The sequence below is a fragment of the Drosophila innubila genome, chromosome X, assembly GCF_004354385.1.
Source record: "Drosophila innubila isolate TH190305 chromosome X, UK_Dinn_1.0, whole genome shotgun sequence".
NCBI classification, from domain to species: Eukaryota; Metazoa; Arthropoda; class Insecta; order Diptera; family Drosophilidae; genus Drosophila; species Drosophila innubila.
Genome location: NC_047626.1, coordinates 17,547,331 through 17,565,375, shown reverse-complemented (window position 1 = coordinate 17,565,375; position 18,045 = coordinate 17,547,331). Strand labels below are relative to the sequence as shown.

General features: G+C 39.7%; 2 protein-coding genes across 2 annotated transcripts; one reads left to right on the top strand and one right to left on the bottom strand.

Annotated features, from left to right (window-relative positions):
- The first annotated feature begins 26 nt into the window (after positions 1 to 26).
- On the top strand, positions 27 to 9,370 carry LOC117793230 (poly(A) RNA polymerase gld-2 homolog B). Its single transcript, XM_034633522.1, has 9 exons — positions 27 to 1,233; positions 1,977 to 3,478; positions 4,634 to 5,096; positions 5,166 to 5,364; positions 7,014 to 7,157; positions 7,221 to 7,530; positions 7,919 to 8,034; positions 8,099 to 8,516; positions 9,289 to 9,370. The coding sequence occupies exons 1-8, from the start codon at positions 169 to 171 to the stop codon at positions 8,440 to 8,442; spliced, it is 4,143 nt and encodes a 1,380-aa protein (XP_034489413.1). The 5' UTR covers positions 27 to 168; the 3' UTR covers positions 8,443 to 8,516; positions 9,289 to 9,370.
- A 1,775-nt stretch (positions 9,371 to 11,145) lies between these two features.
- LOC117793023 (regulator of nonsense transcripts 1 homolog) lies at positions 11,146 to 18,028 on the bottom strand. Its single transcript, XM_034633396.1, has 4 exons — positions 17,141 to 18,028; positions 16,421 to 17,038; positions 12,476 to 15,337; positions 11,146 to 11,670 (listed from the first exon to the last, which is right to left on the bottom strand). Exons 1-4 carry the CDS (start codon positions 17,306 to 17,308, stop codon positions 11,629 to 11,631), a joined length of 3,690 nt encoding a protein of 1,229 aa, XP_034489287.1. The 5' UTR covers positions 17,309 to 18,028; the 3' UTR covers positions 11,146 to 11,628.
- Positions 18,029 to 18,045: the final 17 nt, after the last annotated feature.

The window sequence follows — 18,045 nt, the reverse complement described above, 5'->3', positions numbered from 1 at the left end:
ATTAAAAAATAAAAAATATATACAGTTATACGTTTTACATTAAATTTAGTCTTAATTACATACAAAAATCGCGCTTTGAGCAATTTTTTATACACAACCTCGAAGCGGCGTCGTCCAAAAGAAAGAAAAGAAAAAGAAAGAATTAAGGATTACGGATTTTCCTGGGATATGTACACGACCAGGGCTGAAATGAAAATCTTTGCCACGAACGTTGTTGACAGCGGGGCGGATGGTGTTGGTGTTGCTGCTGCTGCAGCCGCAACAACAGCAGCTCAGCAACAACAACAACAACTGCAGCAGCAACGCGAATTTCGCTGTGGCGCTCAAGTGAAATATAATAAGTACAATAACAACAACAATAGTAATAACAAAAATGCAAATATGTTGCGACAGGCAAAGTATAACAATGCCAATAATAGCAGCAGTAACAATCATAATAACAACAACAACAGCGATAATAAGAATGCAAAGCGCCAGCATCAACAGCAACAACAGCAGCAACAACAATCTCAGCAGCAACATATGCACTACAACAACAATAACAACAACGTGCATAACTTTGCGCGCAAGAAATATTTTGGCAACAACACAACTAACAATAACAGCAACAGCTACAACTGCAATCAAGCGCAGCAGCAACAATCTGCCTATTACCAACAGCAACAGCAGCAACATCAAATTGGTGCATCAGCAGCAACAGCAAAGCTGACCAACAACAATAGCAACAACAGCAACAACAACAATTTAATGATCAAAAATCAAAATATTATTGAAGACATCAATTGCAAGTTGAGCAATGACAGCAACAACAACAACAGTGATAGCAATAATAATAATAGCAACAACTGTGCCCCTAAATCACAAACGAAAACTATGAGCAACCACAACATTGCTAACAGCAATAACAACAACAATAAGAAGCGCAACTCGCTATCATCAACAACAGAATCTTCGATCTCATCCTCGTATTATCATAGTTGCTCCGAGTCATCATCTATTCAGGCAGCTGCCACACGCAACAACAATAATGCTGAGAATGAGCGTCAGCAACAACAACAACAACAGAGCACGCCATCAGCAATGGAAGTTGCTGTCGCATCTAAACATCCGCCTTCAAACACGATGGGACAGCAGAACAACAGTAACAGCGGCAAGGGTCAAAGGTCACGACAGCAACCGCTGTGTTTCTGGAAGACAAGTTACCCACAACAACCCACGTTGCAGCAAAAAGAAGTGAGCAAAATTCTCTAACTTAAGTTCAAGTCATTTACGTCTGAATTTTAAGATCCTTGCCAGAATTGCAGCCTGATAAGGGACTCTATTTTTGCATTAAAAAAAAGAGATATTTCTAAACAGGCCGAGGAACTCGTACCAATCGTTTCCTTGTCAGCTCTACAATATAATAGTCCGATATTAGCCTTTTTTGGCCAGTATGTATAAGATAACCAACTTTGTTTAGAATGTTAAGAACTCTATATATTCAGGAGACTCACAGAAATCGAAACCAACCGAAAATCTTCTAAAAATGTATGGATTTTTTAAGAGATTTTCGATTGGTTTCGAATTCTGTGGCACCACTGATTAAAAAACAAACCAATTCTTATACAAAACCTTGATTTTCGAGCAATTGTTTCAAAAGTAAAAAATACTGTTGATAGATTTGAAAATTACAAATTTATTGAATTAAATTAAATTAAATGATTTTTCAATAGTATGAACAGGAATAAAATAAAATTTAAACGAATCTATTATTGCTATAATTATAATTAGAAATTTTATTTTATATCTGAAATAAATTTGTGACATTTTCTGACTCCAAAAATATTTCCGATCATGAAATCTCTGCCGTTTTAAGAACACCGACATCTCTTAACAAAATATCTAAAGATTAGTGAAACACATGTGATTAAAATAGATGTCTGCAAAGATTCTATTATTTCTGATAGCAATCACTTAATTATTTCCACTTGTTACAGCAGCAGTTGGAGGCGGCGTTGGCAACACAAAAGGAAACGGAACTGGCAATGGCAGCTGCAACCACAGCAGCAACCACAGTGGATCAGCAGCCACATTATTATCAGTATTATTATTCGCAGCCAAAGCAATTGACGATTGCATCGTTTTTGCAAAAGGAATTGCTGCCCGTTGGGGACAAGGTCAATCAGCAGCAGCAAAAACAACACCAGCAACATCAACAGCAGCAGCAGCCACAACAGCAACAGCAGCAATCGGGCGGTTATCAGCAGCGATATCGTAATGTTAACTACAACTATAATAGCTATCAGCAACATTCACACACGCACACACACCAACACCAACAACAGCAGCAGCAACAACAGCAACATCATCAGAATCATAATAATCATAACAACACTCATAGGCACAATACACATTTTCGACACAACAAGAAGATGCATTTCAATAGCAGCAGCAACAGCAACAACTCGTCGACACCAACAGCACAAAAGTCTATTGAAATATTGCCCACGAGCAACTTTAATGCATCGCATAGACGCATGCCGAATGCTGCTGCTGTTGGCAATAATTGCAGTGTTGCGGGCAAGAATGAATTCTACCCGATACAACAGCATCCACATCCATATCATTTGCTACCAGGCAAGGAGCATCAGAATTTTTATAATCTAACGTATGTAAATGTGGATTTGGATGTGCCACCGCCAACTATGACAATGGCAACATCAGCAGCAGCAGCTGCAGCAGCAACAACAGCAATTGTTGCTGGCATCAAGACGATGCCTTCATTGGTACTTAAGCCGCTAGCAACCGCTAATGGAGCTGCTGTCTCTCCAACTCCGACGCCGCCGATTAAATCCTCGACAATCACACAGTCTGATGTTGCAAAAGCGACAGCAACAGTTGCTGTTGCAAGCGTTACGGCAACGGCGGCGGCAACAGCAAGTAAAAATATGTTCCTGCAGCCAGCACCATCGCTGCAGCTGCTCGGTCCTGGCATGCTTTCACCAATAGCATTAAGTCCGGATGCGGTTGCCACCACACCAGCAAATATGATAAGCTGTGCACAATTAGACGAGGCAATCACAGCGGCAGCAGCCAACAACAATACGGGCAACAGTCACACTTGTGGCAAGAACGTGGAACTTGCAGCCGTAATGCCAGTTACCAGTCCCAACTATGCGGCATTACCTTTCCTCATACAACAGCAACAACAACCACAACAACAACAAAAGCCGCAACAGCAACTGTTGTTTCAAAACAATAAAACACAACAGCAACAACAACAAGTATTCTTTGGATTTGGTGATGGCTATAACAATGCTCCAGCCGCTTGGAGTCATGCCAACTCGCCATGCTACTCAACTGCTTATGGCCCAAGTTGCAGCAGCATCTCCAGCGGCTCCGCCCACAGCCGCATCCAGGGGCACCGTCCAGGTGCCGTGTCGCCCGCATTATCCAATTGCTCGCTGGCCAGTGAGTCACAATGGAGCAGTCGAAGTCGGTACGTTAAAGGGTCGCAAAGCAAAGGGATTAAGACAAAAATATATTTAATTACACTAAGCAACACAATTTGCATTTGCTTCGAATTTTTTTTTTTACAATTTTTGAACATTTCTCTAGTAAGTCAGAACTGTTTAAAAAAACGTTTCACTTATTAATTGAGCAAATTAATTTATATATTAATGATCAATACACAGTAGAGTGCATCGAATTGAATGGGCCAAAAAAATTGACAAATTGTACCCCATATTCGTAATCTACGGTCAATTCTAAGATGTTTTCACCAAGAAATCATAATTCTAAAATCAATTCCTAGTCCATGCTTTTTGAGTTGAAAAACGTGTTTATTTTTTGATATTTTTATCAAGAATTATTACCTTATCTTTAGTATTTTTCGTCCGATCCTGACAAGATTGGTATCAAAACTCGTGTTAGTAACGAGACTTCCAAATACAAAGACAAATTGCCCTTAAAACATAATATTTGTCCTTGCAAGGACTAAAAACGCAATAATTTTCAACTCAAAATGCGGGGAATTGATTTTAGAGCTATAGTTTCTTGGTAAAATTATCTTAGAATTGACCGTAGATTACGAATATGGGGTACCATTTTTTTTTTTTTTTCGAAAAAATCGATGCACCCTAATACACAGTCTTAAAATCAATAGTATCAGAGTTATATATTTTCGAATTGAGAAAAATAACATATGTTTTTGTGCTGTACTTTCTTTTTTTATTATTTACGATTTTTGGACTAGGGTTCTGAAAAAACGCGAAAAGCTTCGTAACTTTTGTAATTTTTTACGTGTGTAGTTTTATCTAAATACAACAATCTATGTACTTTGGAGTCAGTTATCAGGTGTCTTCAGGACTCAAGCCTCCAAAATTTTGAGAAGATTAAATAGAAAAGTTTCTTATTTTTACAAGAGTCTAGCCTGAGTCGAACCTCTTATTTTTTTAATAAAAAAAATTTCTATTTTGGTTCGTTTCGGATTCAGTTTGGTTCAGATAACTCAAAAAATTTGAATATATTGTTACAACATTGTTCGAAAGCAAGTTCTTAGCACAGAAATCGTTCTTATGTATATCGAATTGATACCGTACATCCACTAAATATGATTTTTTATATATCTCCATTGTGTTTTTTTACTGTGCAGATTGACGCCAACAGAGGTGCTGTCCGTGTCGCCTACACCTACGGCCACGCCCACAGCAACAGGGACGGGACAACAGTTGTCGCCGCATCCGTTAACGGGGTCACCGGTGGTGGGTGGGAATATTAATGGGTTGCATGCAATGCTACCGTTTAGTGTACCACCGCCGTCCACACACAATATGCCAGTGGGCGGTGGTTACCAGCATTTTTGTGGGCCCAACTGTGGCTGCAATGGTAGCACATCATGGCCAGCATCCTGGTATGAGGTGGTCCTGCCACCGGATCGCTATTTGGACCATGCACGCAACGTGGAGTTGGCCATGCAACCGGAGCAACTGTTGTGCCACTGTAAGTACGACAACCTATCGTTGGATATTTGGAAACGCTTCCGTGGCGCACAACAGACTCAGGCCAGATTTAAGCTGAAGATGCGATTGTGGCGCTATCTGTTCATCTGGATAAACGTGAGTGTGTTGACCCAAATCCAAACTAAACAAAAGCAAGCATGGCAAATTAAATATTCTTGCTTGCAGCAGCCCATGTTCTCGCGTTACCGCATCTGCCTGGTGGGATCGACCATTACCGGCTTTGGAACGGACTCCTCGGATATCGATATGTGCCTGTTGCCGGAACAGCCGTCACATCATCAGCAGCAGCATCATTATCACAACGAGCTGCGCACAGAGGCACTAATGACACTGAATCTATTCCATACTGTACTTAAGGAAATGGGCAAGTCAACTCTTTGCTTCTAGGACAATCACATTTGATTCAACTACCGAAGATTGGATTTTTCTTTTATTTTTAAGCAGTTAATGTGCTATACTTATATAATTCTACTTTCTTTTCACTTTTCACTCGCCTGCATGTTGCTAAAGTATCTATACAAACGTTTCTTTCATAATAATATTTATTATTATTAATTTAATTTACACTTTTTTATTACATGCTACTCTTAATCCTTTACTATGCAAACCAGTTTATATTCATCTTAATTATTATGTATAATAATTAATTATATTATTGTTATCCAGGGAATAACGCTGGAACCGATTCCGGAACGGTTAACCGAAACCATCTGAAATAAATTCTCTGTCCAGAACCGAATACCGAAACTTTTTTACGGTACGGTTATAGTTAAGTTGCCATGTCGAAGAGTTGTCCAACTTCCAACAGTCATAACTTGATCAAAACTGAACCAATTTTCAATCGGAATGCCATTTTGATCATGATTTGGCCTCTAAATTCATTCTGTATTCAATTTTTGTTCTTTTAGAAAATATACTTATTTTCGACCAAGATTCGATTTCGATGCTAAGGGTCCCCCCTTTGAAATTTTGAAAATTCAAAATTTTAAATCTCAAGTTTTCACTTTTAATCAACTCCTTATATTGTAATTATTATAAAACAACACATTAAACTTGGTTCTGAGAACATTCATTTTTTTGTAAAAAATCATGTCAAATTGAACAAAAATTTGGACTTGTAAAGTGGCTAAGTCCGCAGTCTGAGCAACTTCAAACTGTCATAACTTGATCAGAACTGAACCGATTTTCAAGTGGAATGTCATTTTGATCATGATTTGGACTCTAAATTCATTCTGCATTCAAATTTTGTTCATTTTGAAAATTTTATTATTTTTGACCAAGATTCGATTTTGATGCTAAGGGTCCCCCCTTTGAAATTTCGAAAATTCAAAATTTTATATCTCAAGTTTTCATTTTTAATCAACTCCTTATATCGTAATTAGTATAAAACAACACTTTAAACTTGATTCTGAGACCTCCCATTTTTTTTGTAAAAAATCATGTCAAATGGAACAAAAATTTGGACTTGTAAAGTGGCTAAATCCGCAGTCTGGCCAACTTCAAACTGTCATAACTTGTTCAAAACTGAACCGATTTTCAAGCGGAATGTCATTTTGATCATGATTCGGGCTATAAATTTATTCTGCATTTAAATATTTGAAAATTCGTTAAAAAATTCGTTATTTCGATGTCATATTTATTATAAAACGACATCTTAACATTTTAAAATGTTTCAAAATTGATTTGTTGTACCGGTACTTATACCGGAACCGAAAGAAAAAAACTTATATAGAACCTTGTACCTAAATCGGGACGTACCGGAACCGAATCCGTAACCTATATTTGTTTCGGCTTTATTCCCTGTTGTTATCTTTATTCTTACATGCGTTATTTATTTGAGCTTTAATTAATTTTAACGGCCCATTTTGTACATAAGTTGACTGTACGCTTAGGTTAACCGTAGCATATTTATGTTTTATTTATATATATTATTTACATATATTAATTATTGCCACTATTGTGCAATAATCTTAGCTATTCCAGTTTGTATTCACGATTTATCTCTTGCCGCAGAAGCTTTTCAGGATTTCAACTTAATCGAGGCGCGAGTTCCGATTCTTCGCTTCAAAGATCGGATCAACGGCATCGAGGTCGATCTCAACTATAACAATTGTGTGGGCATTAAAAACACATATTTACTGCAGTTGTATGCGCAGTGTAAGCAAAGATCAATTACATTTACTTGAAACTCATCTTTATTTTCATATTTTTCTCGTATAGTGGACTGGCGTACACGTCCACTTGTTGTCATTGTAAAGCTATGGGCACAATATCATGATATAAACGATGCCAAACGAATGACAGTCTCAAGCTATTCGTTGGTGCTGATGGTATTGCATTATCTACAGTACGGCTGTGTGCCGCATGTGTTGCCCTGTTTGCAGGCTCTCTATCCGGAGAAGTTCAATTTGGGGCAACAGGATTGCTTGGACCTGGACCTCATTGAGCCAATCGAGCCGTATCAGACGCACAACACACAAACGCTGGGTGAACATTTGCTGGGCTTCTTCAAGTACTACAGCAATTTTGAGTGAGTTTATCAAAACATAACTACCAAAGGGTTTTCAACTGCAACTACATATCAGAGATGTAAAAAAGTGCAATTTTTTATATTTAGCAATCAACAATTGTAAAACTTTTTAGATTTCAATATACAATTGATCATGATTTTTAAAACCATCTACAAGTATAATTTACAACTAGACCGAATTCCTTATATAGTAATTACTAATACAACAAAGTCTTAAAATAACTATTAAATTTTGGAGAGTGCAATTTTTACAATCATCACAAATGTAACATTTTGAAATTCAATTTAAGTAATTTAAATTCTCTATATAAATTATGTGGTTGCAATCAAATGAATTGCAGTATATTACAGCTGTGTTATGATTATTAATATGTTTATGTCCTTGCAGTTATCGCAACAATGCCATATCCATACGCACTGGTGGCGTTTTACCGGTGACCTCTTGTCGTGTGGCCAAGAGTCCCAAGAACGATATACACCAATGGAAGGAGCTCAGCATTGAGGGTAAACAAAAACAATATCTTTTCTTTGTATAATACTTATACATTTTCTTTTCATACATTTTTAGAGCCTTTTGATCTATCAAACACAGCTCGCTCTGTCTACGATAACGCAACCTTTGAGCGAGTCAAGGCAACATTTGTTCATTCGGCCCGTCGACTAGAGCATACACTGGATCTAGCCTCCATATTCACACCCATTCATCACACGCAGCGTATGCCAATGCATCAGTCGAATATGCATCCTCATTCGCACCCTTCGCACACTAATCATTCGCATTCGCATCCACATCCGCATCCGAATCCTCATCAGCATCAGCATTTGATGCATTCACGAAACACTGCACCGACTGTTCCATCAAAGATGATCACAGCTGGGTCCTTTGCTACGGCAGCCACAAATCTTGTTTAAAACAAAGATACACATGCTATATATATATATATATATATGTCTGTCATTTGTCAGTCATATAGTATACACAACAGGTTAGTTTTATTAGGCCAAGATGCTTACTGCTGCTGCTTATTGGGGCTATTAAGGGTTTAGTTATTAGCAAGATACCTAATTGGCCTTATAGCTAATAAGTCATTAACGCACGTCGAAAAAGCATTTTTCTTCAATCAAATTAAAACTTTGAACGAATCAAGTCTATTTTCATAAAGTACTTTCACACTTTTTAATTTTGTCAAAATTTTATAGTGTACAAATTAGATACCTTTTCTTTTTAAAGGCCAGAGTGGTATAGACCAGAAATAAGGACATTGTCACAAGATTTTAGTCCAAATTATTTATTTACTTTTCACAATTAGGGACCAGTGACTGTTATCTATTTCCAAATGATCGTATTTATTATAGATATAGCTTATAAGGAATTGGGGATATATCAGCCAATATATTCAACATTTAGTATGACGGCCAGAGTTTAGATTTTTCTGAAGCTAATATAGATCGGTAAAGATAGTTTTTATAAACAATGTAAAGATCTCCGACTACATACTTACGATAACTGTGATATTAAAAGTCTGTCATAAGTTTGCACATGTGCTGCTATCAGAAAAAATATTCGAAACAGTATTGACAATTAAATTAAGCAATATAATTAACTAAGTATCATATATACAAATCACATAAAAATAAAATATTTTTTCTGATAACTTACACGTTGTAAGCAAAGACATTGTAATTTCAATGCGAAGTTAACTTAAATGACCTCTCTTGTCAAACTATTTATGCCCAAATAATATACATCTCTTCCAGCCCACCCAATCAAGAATACAAACATTCTCCCAAATCATGTGCGATGCACAACAATAACATTATATTATATACAACAAAAAAATATAATCAATTTAAAAAAAATATTGTAAAACACTCGAAATGTTAACAGTAAAAGTTAAAAGTATATTTTGTAAATTCAAATTCAATGGTAACATTTGTCGATTTTTATAATATTATTCATGTATTCCACTGAATTTGAATGCTATTTTTATTAGTAATTGCTTTCTTTTGTCTATGTGCATTATTTAAATTTTGAAAAATTTGTAGCCCCACACCCTTTTTCAATGTAATTGTAAAGTTTAATCGCTTCACGTCAATTTATTGTAAACATGTCAGGAAAAAAAAAAAGAATGAACCCTTTTGATTCGTCTTTTTTTGACATTGACATGTAATGTTTTCGAACTCTAAAAAAGTCAACATCCTGTGAAATCAATTTAAGAAAGCAAGAAAAATGTAAAAACAATCATGAAATCTGAAGTTTGTTAGGCGAAAGAGGTGCAGAGATATGGAAACGAATCGATAGATACACCCAAACCATTGTCGAATACTCGTAATAATAAATGCATCTTTCGTTTATAGTTTTTCATCTGTTCGCAAATTAAATGAAATTCTTTATTAAGAACTCTTCAAAACTTGTTTCAGAGGAGTATAACGGATGGGATGGGGAGGGGGTTGAGTTAAAATCACAATATTTACGTATCTTGAAAAAATATATATGTATGTATACAAATTCATGTCATTTATTTTTTTTTTTTTTAATTTTTCGTTTGTATTTATTGTATTTAAGTGTGTGTGTATAAACAAATAAATTTTAACGGTGTGAGGATAACAACATTTTCCAATGCTTTGCAAATTAATATTTTCATTTAATTTTCTCTGGTAGAAAATTGTAAACAATTAAATTTTGTAAAATTTAATACGTTTTTGCTTGGTCTCCAAATTTCTAGTATTTTTATTTCGGTTTTGATGATTAGTTTTCTTTTTGTTTTCTTTTTTATTTAATTTAAAAATTCTAAACTGTTTGAAATTTAAACAATTATAAAAAAATTAGAATTGAAATAATGTATCGAATTGCTGGACAGAAAAACAGATCTCCAAGCAGTTCGATAATTTCGGCTGCTGTTGCCGTCCCCGCCGCTTGGGGCGCCACTTTTAAAATAATTGGAAACATGCTTGGAACAGAAACATTTGGCATTCGCATACAATTTACAAAAACGTTATTTTTTTTAAATTGACAACAGTAGCAAAAGTGGAATTCTGTGGAAATTCTCTAAACTTGACAATGCCCAGACAAAATAAAAGATTTAAAACAAAAAAGAAAACAAAAGTAACATTTAAAAAAAAAACGGGTATAGGATGTTTCATATTTTGCGTTTTTTTTTCGGTTTGGTTTAGTTTTGTTTTAGATTTTGTTTTTGCTATCAGGAAGTTGTTGGGAATCTTGAAGCGGCATCATCTCTCGCGCATAGATTCGTTATCACAAATCAAATTCACCGATAACACTATGGCGCCTGCTTTGCACATCGATGTGGTCCCCTCTAAAACGGCACCTCCAGGAGCGTCCTGCGCCTGTCGCCCGCTGCAGCCGCGAAGGAGCCTGACAATACGCGCTTCCCACTGTGCGGCGTTCCACTGTGCGGCTGCTTTGCTGTGGCTGTTATGCGTGCTCTGTATGCTGAGCCTTCCAAATGTGCCAGCTATGTTGGGCCCCGCTCTGTATGTATGTGTGTATGTCTGTTTGTATGTATGTTGTGAGTGTTTGTGAGTGTGTGTGAGTGTGTGTGTGTGTGTATGTGTGTGTTTGCTCTCCCAAATTTATGTTTCAGTGTGTGTGGGTGTTTATGTGTGTGCGGTGCCCTTTTTACTGATGCCGCTTCCTCCATTTTGCTCACTCGCACGCTCTCTCCTTGTCTTTTTCCCGCCTTCGTGTCTCTCGCTCACTCATCGCTTATGAAGGCTCTCTCTCACGTTTGCCTTCATGCTCTCTTCAGTGTGGCCGAGTTTAGTTGTTCCATAGACTATTCCCCTGCTTGCTCTTTGTGTTCCATGATCTTCTTGTTCTTGTTCTTGTCCTTGTCCACATCTTTCATTTACATTTTGTTCTGCTCTTCATGATGTTGATGTTGTTGTTGTTGCTGCTCTTGTTGTTGTCGTTGTCTTTGCTGCAACAGCTGCTGCCGCCATGAGTCGCTGCGCTGCTACCGCGACTGCTGCTGTTGCTGCTGATGGCTTCAAAGTTCTTTCAAATTGTTTGTTGTTTGCTTGTTGTGTTTGTTGTCGTACATTGTTGTTGCAATTGTGCGCGCCTCCTCAACCTTCTCAGTAGGGTTGCGAGAATTGATTCAAACTGCGTTCGCCCGACTGTGCCATTAAAATGAGAAAGAAAAAGAATTTTACATTAATATTATGCATTTGGTATAAACTACAATCAGTTAGAATTGGGACAATTTTATATTCAAATTAACTGAAGTACAAAAATAGTTAAATAGTTCAATAATAATTTAATTTGAAAATCGATATAAATCGTAATTGAGTGCCATTTAAAAATCAAAACCACAATTTAAAAATATCCTTAATTAATACCATAAAATGAAAACACTAGTGTTCACAAGATAAATTTCACATTAAAGTGCATTTATTCCTGTGATTCCTGAAACGGATTCAGATTTGCTTAAACGAAATCGAAAACCAAATCCGAATCTGTTTAAGGAATTCCATGCTCATGGCACTGTAATGCTGTGACACTGAAATGTGAAGCTCTGTGACACAAAATGAACCTGTCATAACTGTTGCCAACTAAGTTTTTTTATAGCTAAAGTTCCTGCGCAAAATTGCTGCATTAGATATACCTACAATATAAATATCGATTAGGATTTTGTCGAAGTAGACAATTTAATGGCTATTTCGTAAATAAATGAAAAAAGTTTATAAAGATGTCTATTTTTTAAGCTATTTTTAGGATACTTTTCCCTCCAAAAAAAAAGTTGGCAACACTGCCTGGTAGCAAATTAGGTATGGTGTCATCGCCTATTGATATAATTGATCACTTTTGATCGATAGCTATCGATGTTGGCTATTGCAAATATACTAGAGTGAGCTTTAGATGGAATTGGAGGGAGAGAGAGCGAGAGAGAGAGAGAGAGAGAGTTTTGTTGTGCTCACTTACCACATTAAAGGTAACATCCTGCGAGAGGAGTCCGTCCATTTGCGAGATCTGGCCAAAGTCCTGCGAGAGTTCCGGCTGCTGGGAGAGCGCAAAGCCGCTTGGTTGTGTCATTTGGAGGGACAACGATGTTGGATGTTGGCTAAACGGTGCCACCGCTCCACTTGATCCACTCGATGTAGTTGTTGTTGTAGTTGATATTGTTGTTGCTGCTGCTGCAGCCGCTGTTGTTGCTGTTGTCGATGCAGCTGTTGCTGCTGATGATGCCGATGTGGATCCAATAGCCATCAACTGTCCATTGCCAGCACGGATCTTGGACAATTTGCCGCTCTTCTTGGCAGCCAGTCCACCAACAGCACCAACACCAACAGCACCACCAGCACCACTGGCAGCCAAAGGCGGCGCAAAGTTGGACTGATTGTGCATGGCACGATTCTGTTTGGCGGCCGTTATTGTCTGCTGATGTTGATTGTAGAATCTCGATGGCATGTTGCTCATGTTCATGAACATGCCCACGGGCACAGGCATATTAGCGAGTGCGGCAGCGCCATGATCATTCGATATATAGCCAATTGAGTCGTGCAGATGAGCTGTATTCCAGCTGGCACCACTTGCCGCATTCCCAGCACCATAATTATTGTTACCGGCAGCAGCGCCACCGCCACCAGCGCCATAGCCACCATATGCGGCAGCGGGATTCATCATATTGTTGCCAACCGAGTTGGCAGCACCACCGCCACCACCACCACCGCCATAGCCACCATAGGGTCCAGCTGGATAGTGGCCACCATTGAGGTTGGGCGTGGGATTCGACGATGGCATTTGACGTCCATAGCCGCTGCTACGCTCGTATATGGAGCCGGGCACCATCACCTCCTTGGCATCGGCCATCATGGTGGACATGAAGTGGGCGCCAATGTTCATGCTGTTGACCAGTTTCTTGGGCTTCTGGAAGTGAATGAGCGACTCCTTCAAATTGTTCAGAGAGCCCTCGACCAGCACCTTGCGATCCTTGTAGAAGTTGAGCAAATGATTCCACAACTGTTGCTTCGCTAGCACCTTGGGATTGCCCACAATGATGATGCCATATTTGGCGCGCGTTAGTGCCACATTCAAGCGTCGCGGATCGTTGAGGAATCCGATGCCTTGACGCTCATTGGAGCGCACACACGACATTATGATAATGTCCTTTTCGCGTCCCTGGAACGCATCCACACTGGCTATCTCAATCTCCTGATAGAGACGCGAATGCAAGCTGCCCTGGTATTGCATATACTGGACCAGATAGGCACGTTGTCCCTCATAGGGTGTGATGATGCCAATCTGTTCGGGCTTGATGCCCGCCTTGAGGAAACGCGTCGTGATCTTCTCCACATTGGCCGCTTCCGTTCGATTGAGGAAGGACGTGCCGGAGCCGGCAATCTCCTCCTGTCCTTGGGTAACCAAAAAGAACATGGGACGCTCCGGCTGTGGCCAAGGGAAGTCCAGCTTAAGGCGACGATCCTCGGCACAAACGCCATTCTGCAGCGATCCCTCGTAAAAGAAGTTGGACGGAAACTGTGACAGCTCCGGATGCATACGATATTGCACTTCCAAGCGGAATGGACGTATGCCCAGGACCACAAGGCGCTCAAACAAACTCTGCGAGAGTCCAGCGCGTGCTGCCTTCTTGCACATGACCACCGGACCCAGCTGGCAGTGATCACCCACAAGGATTAGCTGCTTGGCACCCAACACCACCGGCACCATGCACTCCGGCTCCGTCGACTGCATGGACTCATCGATCAGTATCGAGGTGAATTTGATGCGGGACAAACGAATATCGCCGGCACCCACACAGGTGCAACAGATGACATCGGCTGCCTCGAGCAGTTGGTTTTCGGTGCCACGTTTCAGACTGCGATAGCGTTTCTCATCCGCCGAGCTTAGCTCACCGGTTTCATCCTTCAGCTGTTGCAGTTTCTTTAGCTCTGAGTTGGTCTCCATGTTGCGTATTTGATTGTGCAGAGCCAGGAAGCTGACCGGACTGTCGATGGCCTCGCGACTCTTGGCACACACACGCACCACCTTCAGATTGGTGCGATGGATCTTCTCCGTCAGCTGATCGACGGCCGTATTGCTGGGCGCGCACACCAGAACGGTGCCGCCATGCTGTTTCACCAGCTGATAGACAATTGTCGCCGATGTGACCGTTTTGCCCGTGCCCGGCGGTCCCTGGATGAGGCTGAGCGGACGCTGCAGCGCATGCTTCACGGCATATACCTGCGATCGATTCAGATCCGGCAAATGCGGTGCACTGTATAGCTTGGGCTGTGGCCCACGGAACAGCACCTCATCGCTGCCATCGGCACGCCCATGACCCAGGAGACGGGCATAGATGAAATTCGACACGGAATTGCGATCCATGGCAAAGTGACGGAGTGCGCGAGTCATGCGATCAAACGAGGTGCATTTCCAGATGAAATCCACACTGAAGCTGCTCGTGCATTTGACGGGCGCATTCGAGGAGCACTTCAACTCCAGGCCCACATCATCGCCAAAGTTATCCGGCACCTTAATGACATGCCCGATCTCGCTCCAGCTGTTATAGAGATCACCCACGTAGCGCAGACGCAGCTCATCGCCATGCATTAGCTTCATGTCCGAATCGGTTTTGGCCAGCGTAAAGTACGCAATGGTCTTCTTGTTCAGGCCCACATCCCAGCGCACCTCGATGTTTTCCTGCGTGGCCGACTCCTTCAGCTTCTTGTCGTAGTCCGCCTCCAGACGCACCAGCGGACCAAAGGTCTTCTCATACTGATAGCCATCTTCGTAGCGCAACAGCACCTGTGCCGGCTCCGAGTCAATGCCAGGTTTCTCCAGATCCTGTCATTATTATACGAGTAAATCATTTATTATTATATCTACATTAAGGTGACTTTTCACAACAAAAAGTAACCCGAAAATCGTAATCTACGGTCAATTCTAAGAGGTTTTTACCAAGAAAACATAGTAATAAAATCAGTTCCTGGTCTCCGCATGTTGACTTTAAAAATTTTGTGTTTTTAGTCCTTGCATGGACGAAAATTATGTTTTAAGACCATTTGGTCCTTTGATTCTATGCAATTTTAAAAGTCCTGGTCCTAACCTGAGTTTTGCTCAGAATTGGACTAAAATCACTAAAGATAAAAGCTAATAAAAACATTTTTTAAGGTTTCTTCGTGAAAACATCTTAGAATTGACCATAGATTATAAAATTGGATTACCATTTTTCAATTTATTTTGGGACCATACAAATCGATGCACCCTAATCTAATCTAATCGATCAGTGTTGACAGTTTAGCTGCTTTATGGCTAGACTTTGATATTTTGTAATTGCAAAATGTAGAAAACTTTTACAAATCTTTTTTTTTTTGGTTATTTTTATAAATGACTTGACTTTTCAGATTTTATATTACAAAAAAAAAATGTGCCTTTTTGTATTAATAGCATTTTATCCAAAACTTACAAAACGGGACAGTTCTTTAGACACTTTTAATAAAATGAAAGCTATTTCTATTTCTTTGTTGGCTATTTTAAAAATTTACTTTACTTTTTCAGAATTAAGATAAAAAAGATATTTGCATTTTTGTATTAATAGCTTTATATTTTTCTTACTTTTTCAGACTTAAGATTTCAAAAATATGCATTTATGTATTAATTAGCTTTATCTAAAACAAAAATTACAATTTTAAGGCACTTTTAATCATTTTAAACTTTTTTCTAGCTAGCTTTTTTGATCAAATTGTCTATTTTAATTTCAATGAATATTATTCATAATTACCCAGGCATAACTGATCATGAATTTGAAAATATACTCTATGGGAATGGAGATAGCTTCTACTTTTTTGGGTCAATACCCTTGGGGTATTATTATAATAAATTGATAAATATGTAGTAAGAATCGACGGTTGAATTAAATTGATTTACCTGAAATGTTGCCTCAATGTTGTCCTTCCACAGCTCCTCGAGCTTGTTGATTTGGGCAGCGGAGATTTGACGAGCCCGCAGCTGTCCCTGTTCGCTGGGCTGTTTCACCAGCCAGGGGAGAAAGCAGCGATCAGCAATAAGGGGCTTCCATTGCTCCTGATCCCAGTTCATGTCCTTGAGTGAGTTCTGAGCGGCGCACGGTTGTCGGCACAGCAACACCACCACCGAATCCGCCTTGGCGGGTATAAAGCCCAGAACAAAGACATTGCGAACACCGCATGAATAACACTCCAGTATCGTCTCGCCCAGGGGACCATCGCCATGTAGGGTGACCTCACGATGCTTGGCACGCACCAGATGATTGATGATGTGCGAACCGGATGTGCTGCCACGTCCATTGCAGAACCATTTCTTGCAATTGTTGCACATGACAACGGTGGCCGGATCATGGATGCCACAATATTTACAGGCGTGTGCCGGCAGCTCCTTCACATACGCCGAGCTGCCACCGCCGCCACCCTCATCGTCCTCCTCCTCGAACTGCAAGTCCGCCAAGTCGTTAGTGATGGATGCCAAACGTGGATGTATATCGTTGGCATGAACGCTAACACGACGCGGCTGCAAAACAACAAACAAACAAACGACACACGTGGCCAGGGTTAAGAAAACAGCAACAGCGACAACAATATAAATTGTAAATTGTAAATAAATAACACTCACCTGCAATTCAAGCTGATCGCCTTGCGTTTGACTCTGCGATGTGGACGGCATGGTGAAGTCACGATAATCGTATTGCGTCGGCTGCGTATCGGCGCCTCGCAGCAGCTCATTGTCATCCATGTCCAGGAAAGAGAGCGCCGAACTCGGCGCATACGTGTCCACGCTCATCGCGGTGTGTCTGTGCGTGTGTGTGTGTGGGTGTCCGTTTGTGTTGTCACTGAAGTTGCAGCTCAATGTTATTCAAATTGTGATTGCTACTTACTGCAACTGTTGCAGTTGAATTATTTAGTTTCTCTCTGTATGTGTGTTGTGTGTGTTTGTGTGTGCATAAATTGTGCACTCACCCAACAGTTGTTGTTGTTGTTTTCGTTGTTTTGCGTTTTGACTAAATCCAAATTAACAAACTGTTTGCTATTCTTTCTTTACTAGTTCTTAAGAAATATATGCATGCCAAATTGTATAGAATAAAAATACCGAAATCGCATGCAGCGCTGTTTTTTTTTTGTTGGCGAGTGAAATAATTCCGTCGAGGAAAAATGACAACGGTTGCGTTCAGCACGTTGCTGTCCTCACAAAATCTCAATGAACACTGCCACTTGTCAAATACAAGTTTTTAACAATTTGTAATAATAATAGCATTTAGTTGTATATTGACTATTTGTTATTATTGAAGCGCCTACTTGCAATGCGTTCTCATTTGCATGCTACATATGTTAATTTAGTGCTTTTCCGCAAAAATACCAACATACAATTTTATTGACGGCCGCGCGCAAAAAATTCTTTGCTTTGTGAAATAACAAGTTCGGTTGTGTTTGTGTGTGTTGTTTACATGTGTGCGCGGCACGCGTGCAAGTGTATTGGATGTGTGAACTAAAAAGTGCTGCTCACTGAACTAACCAGCTGAG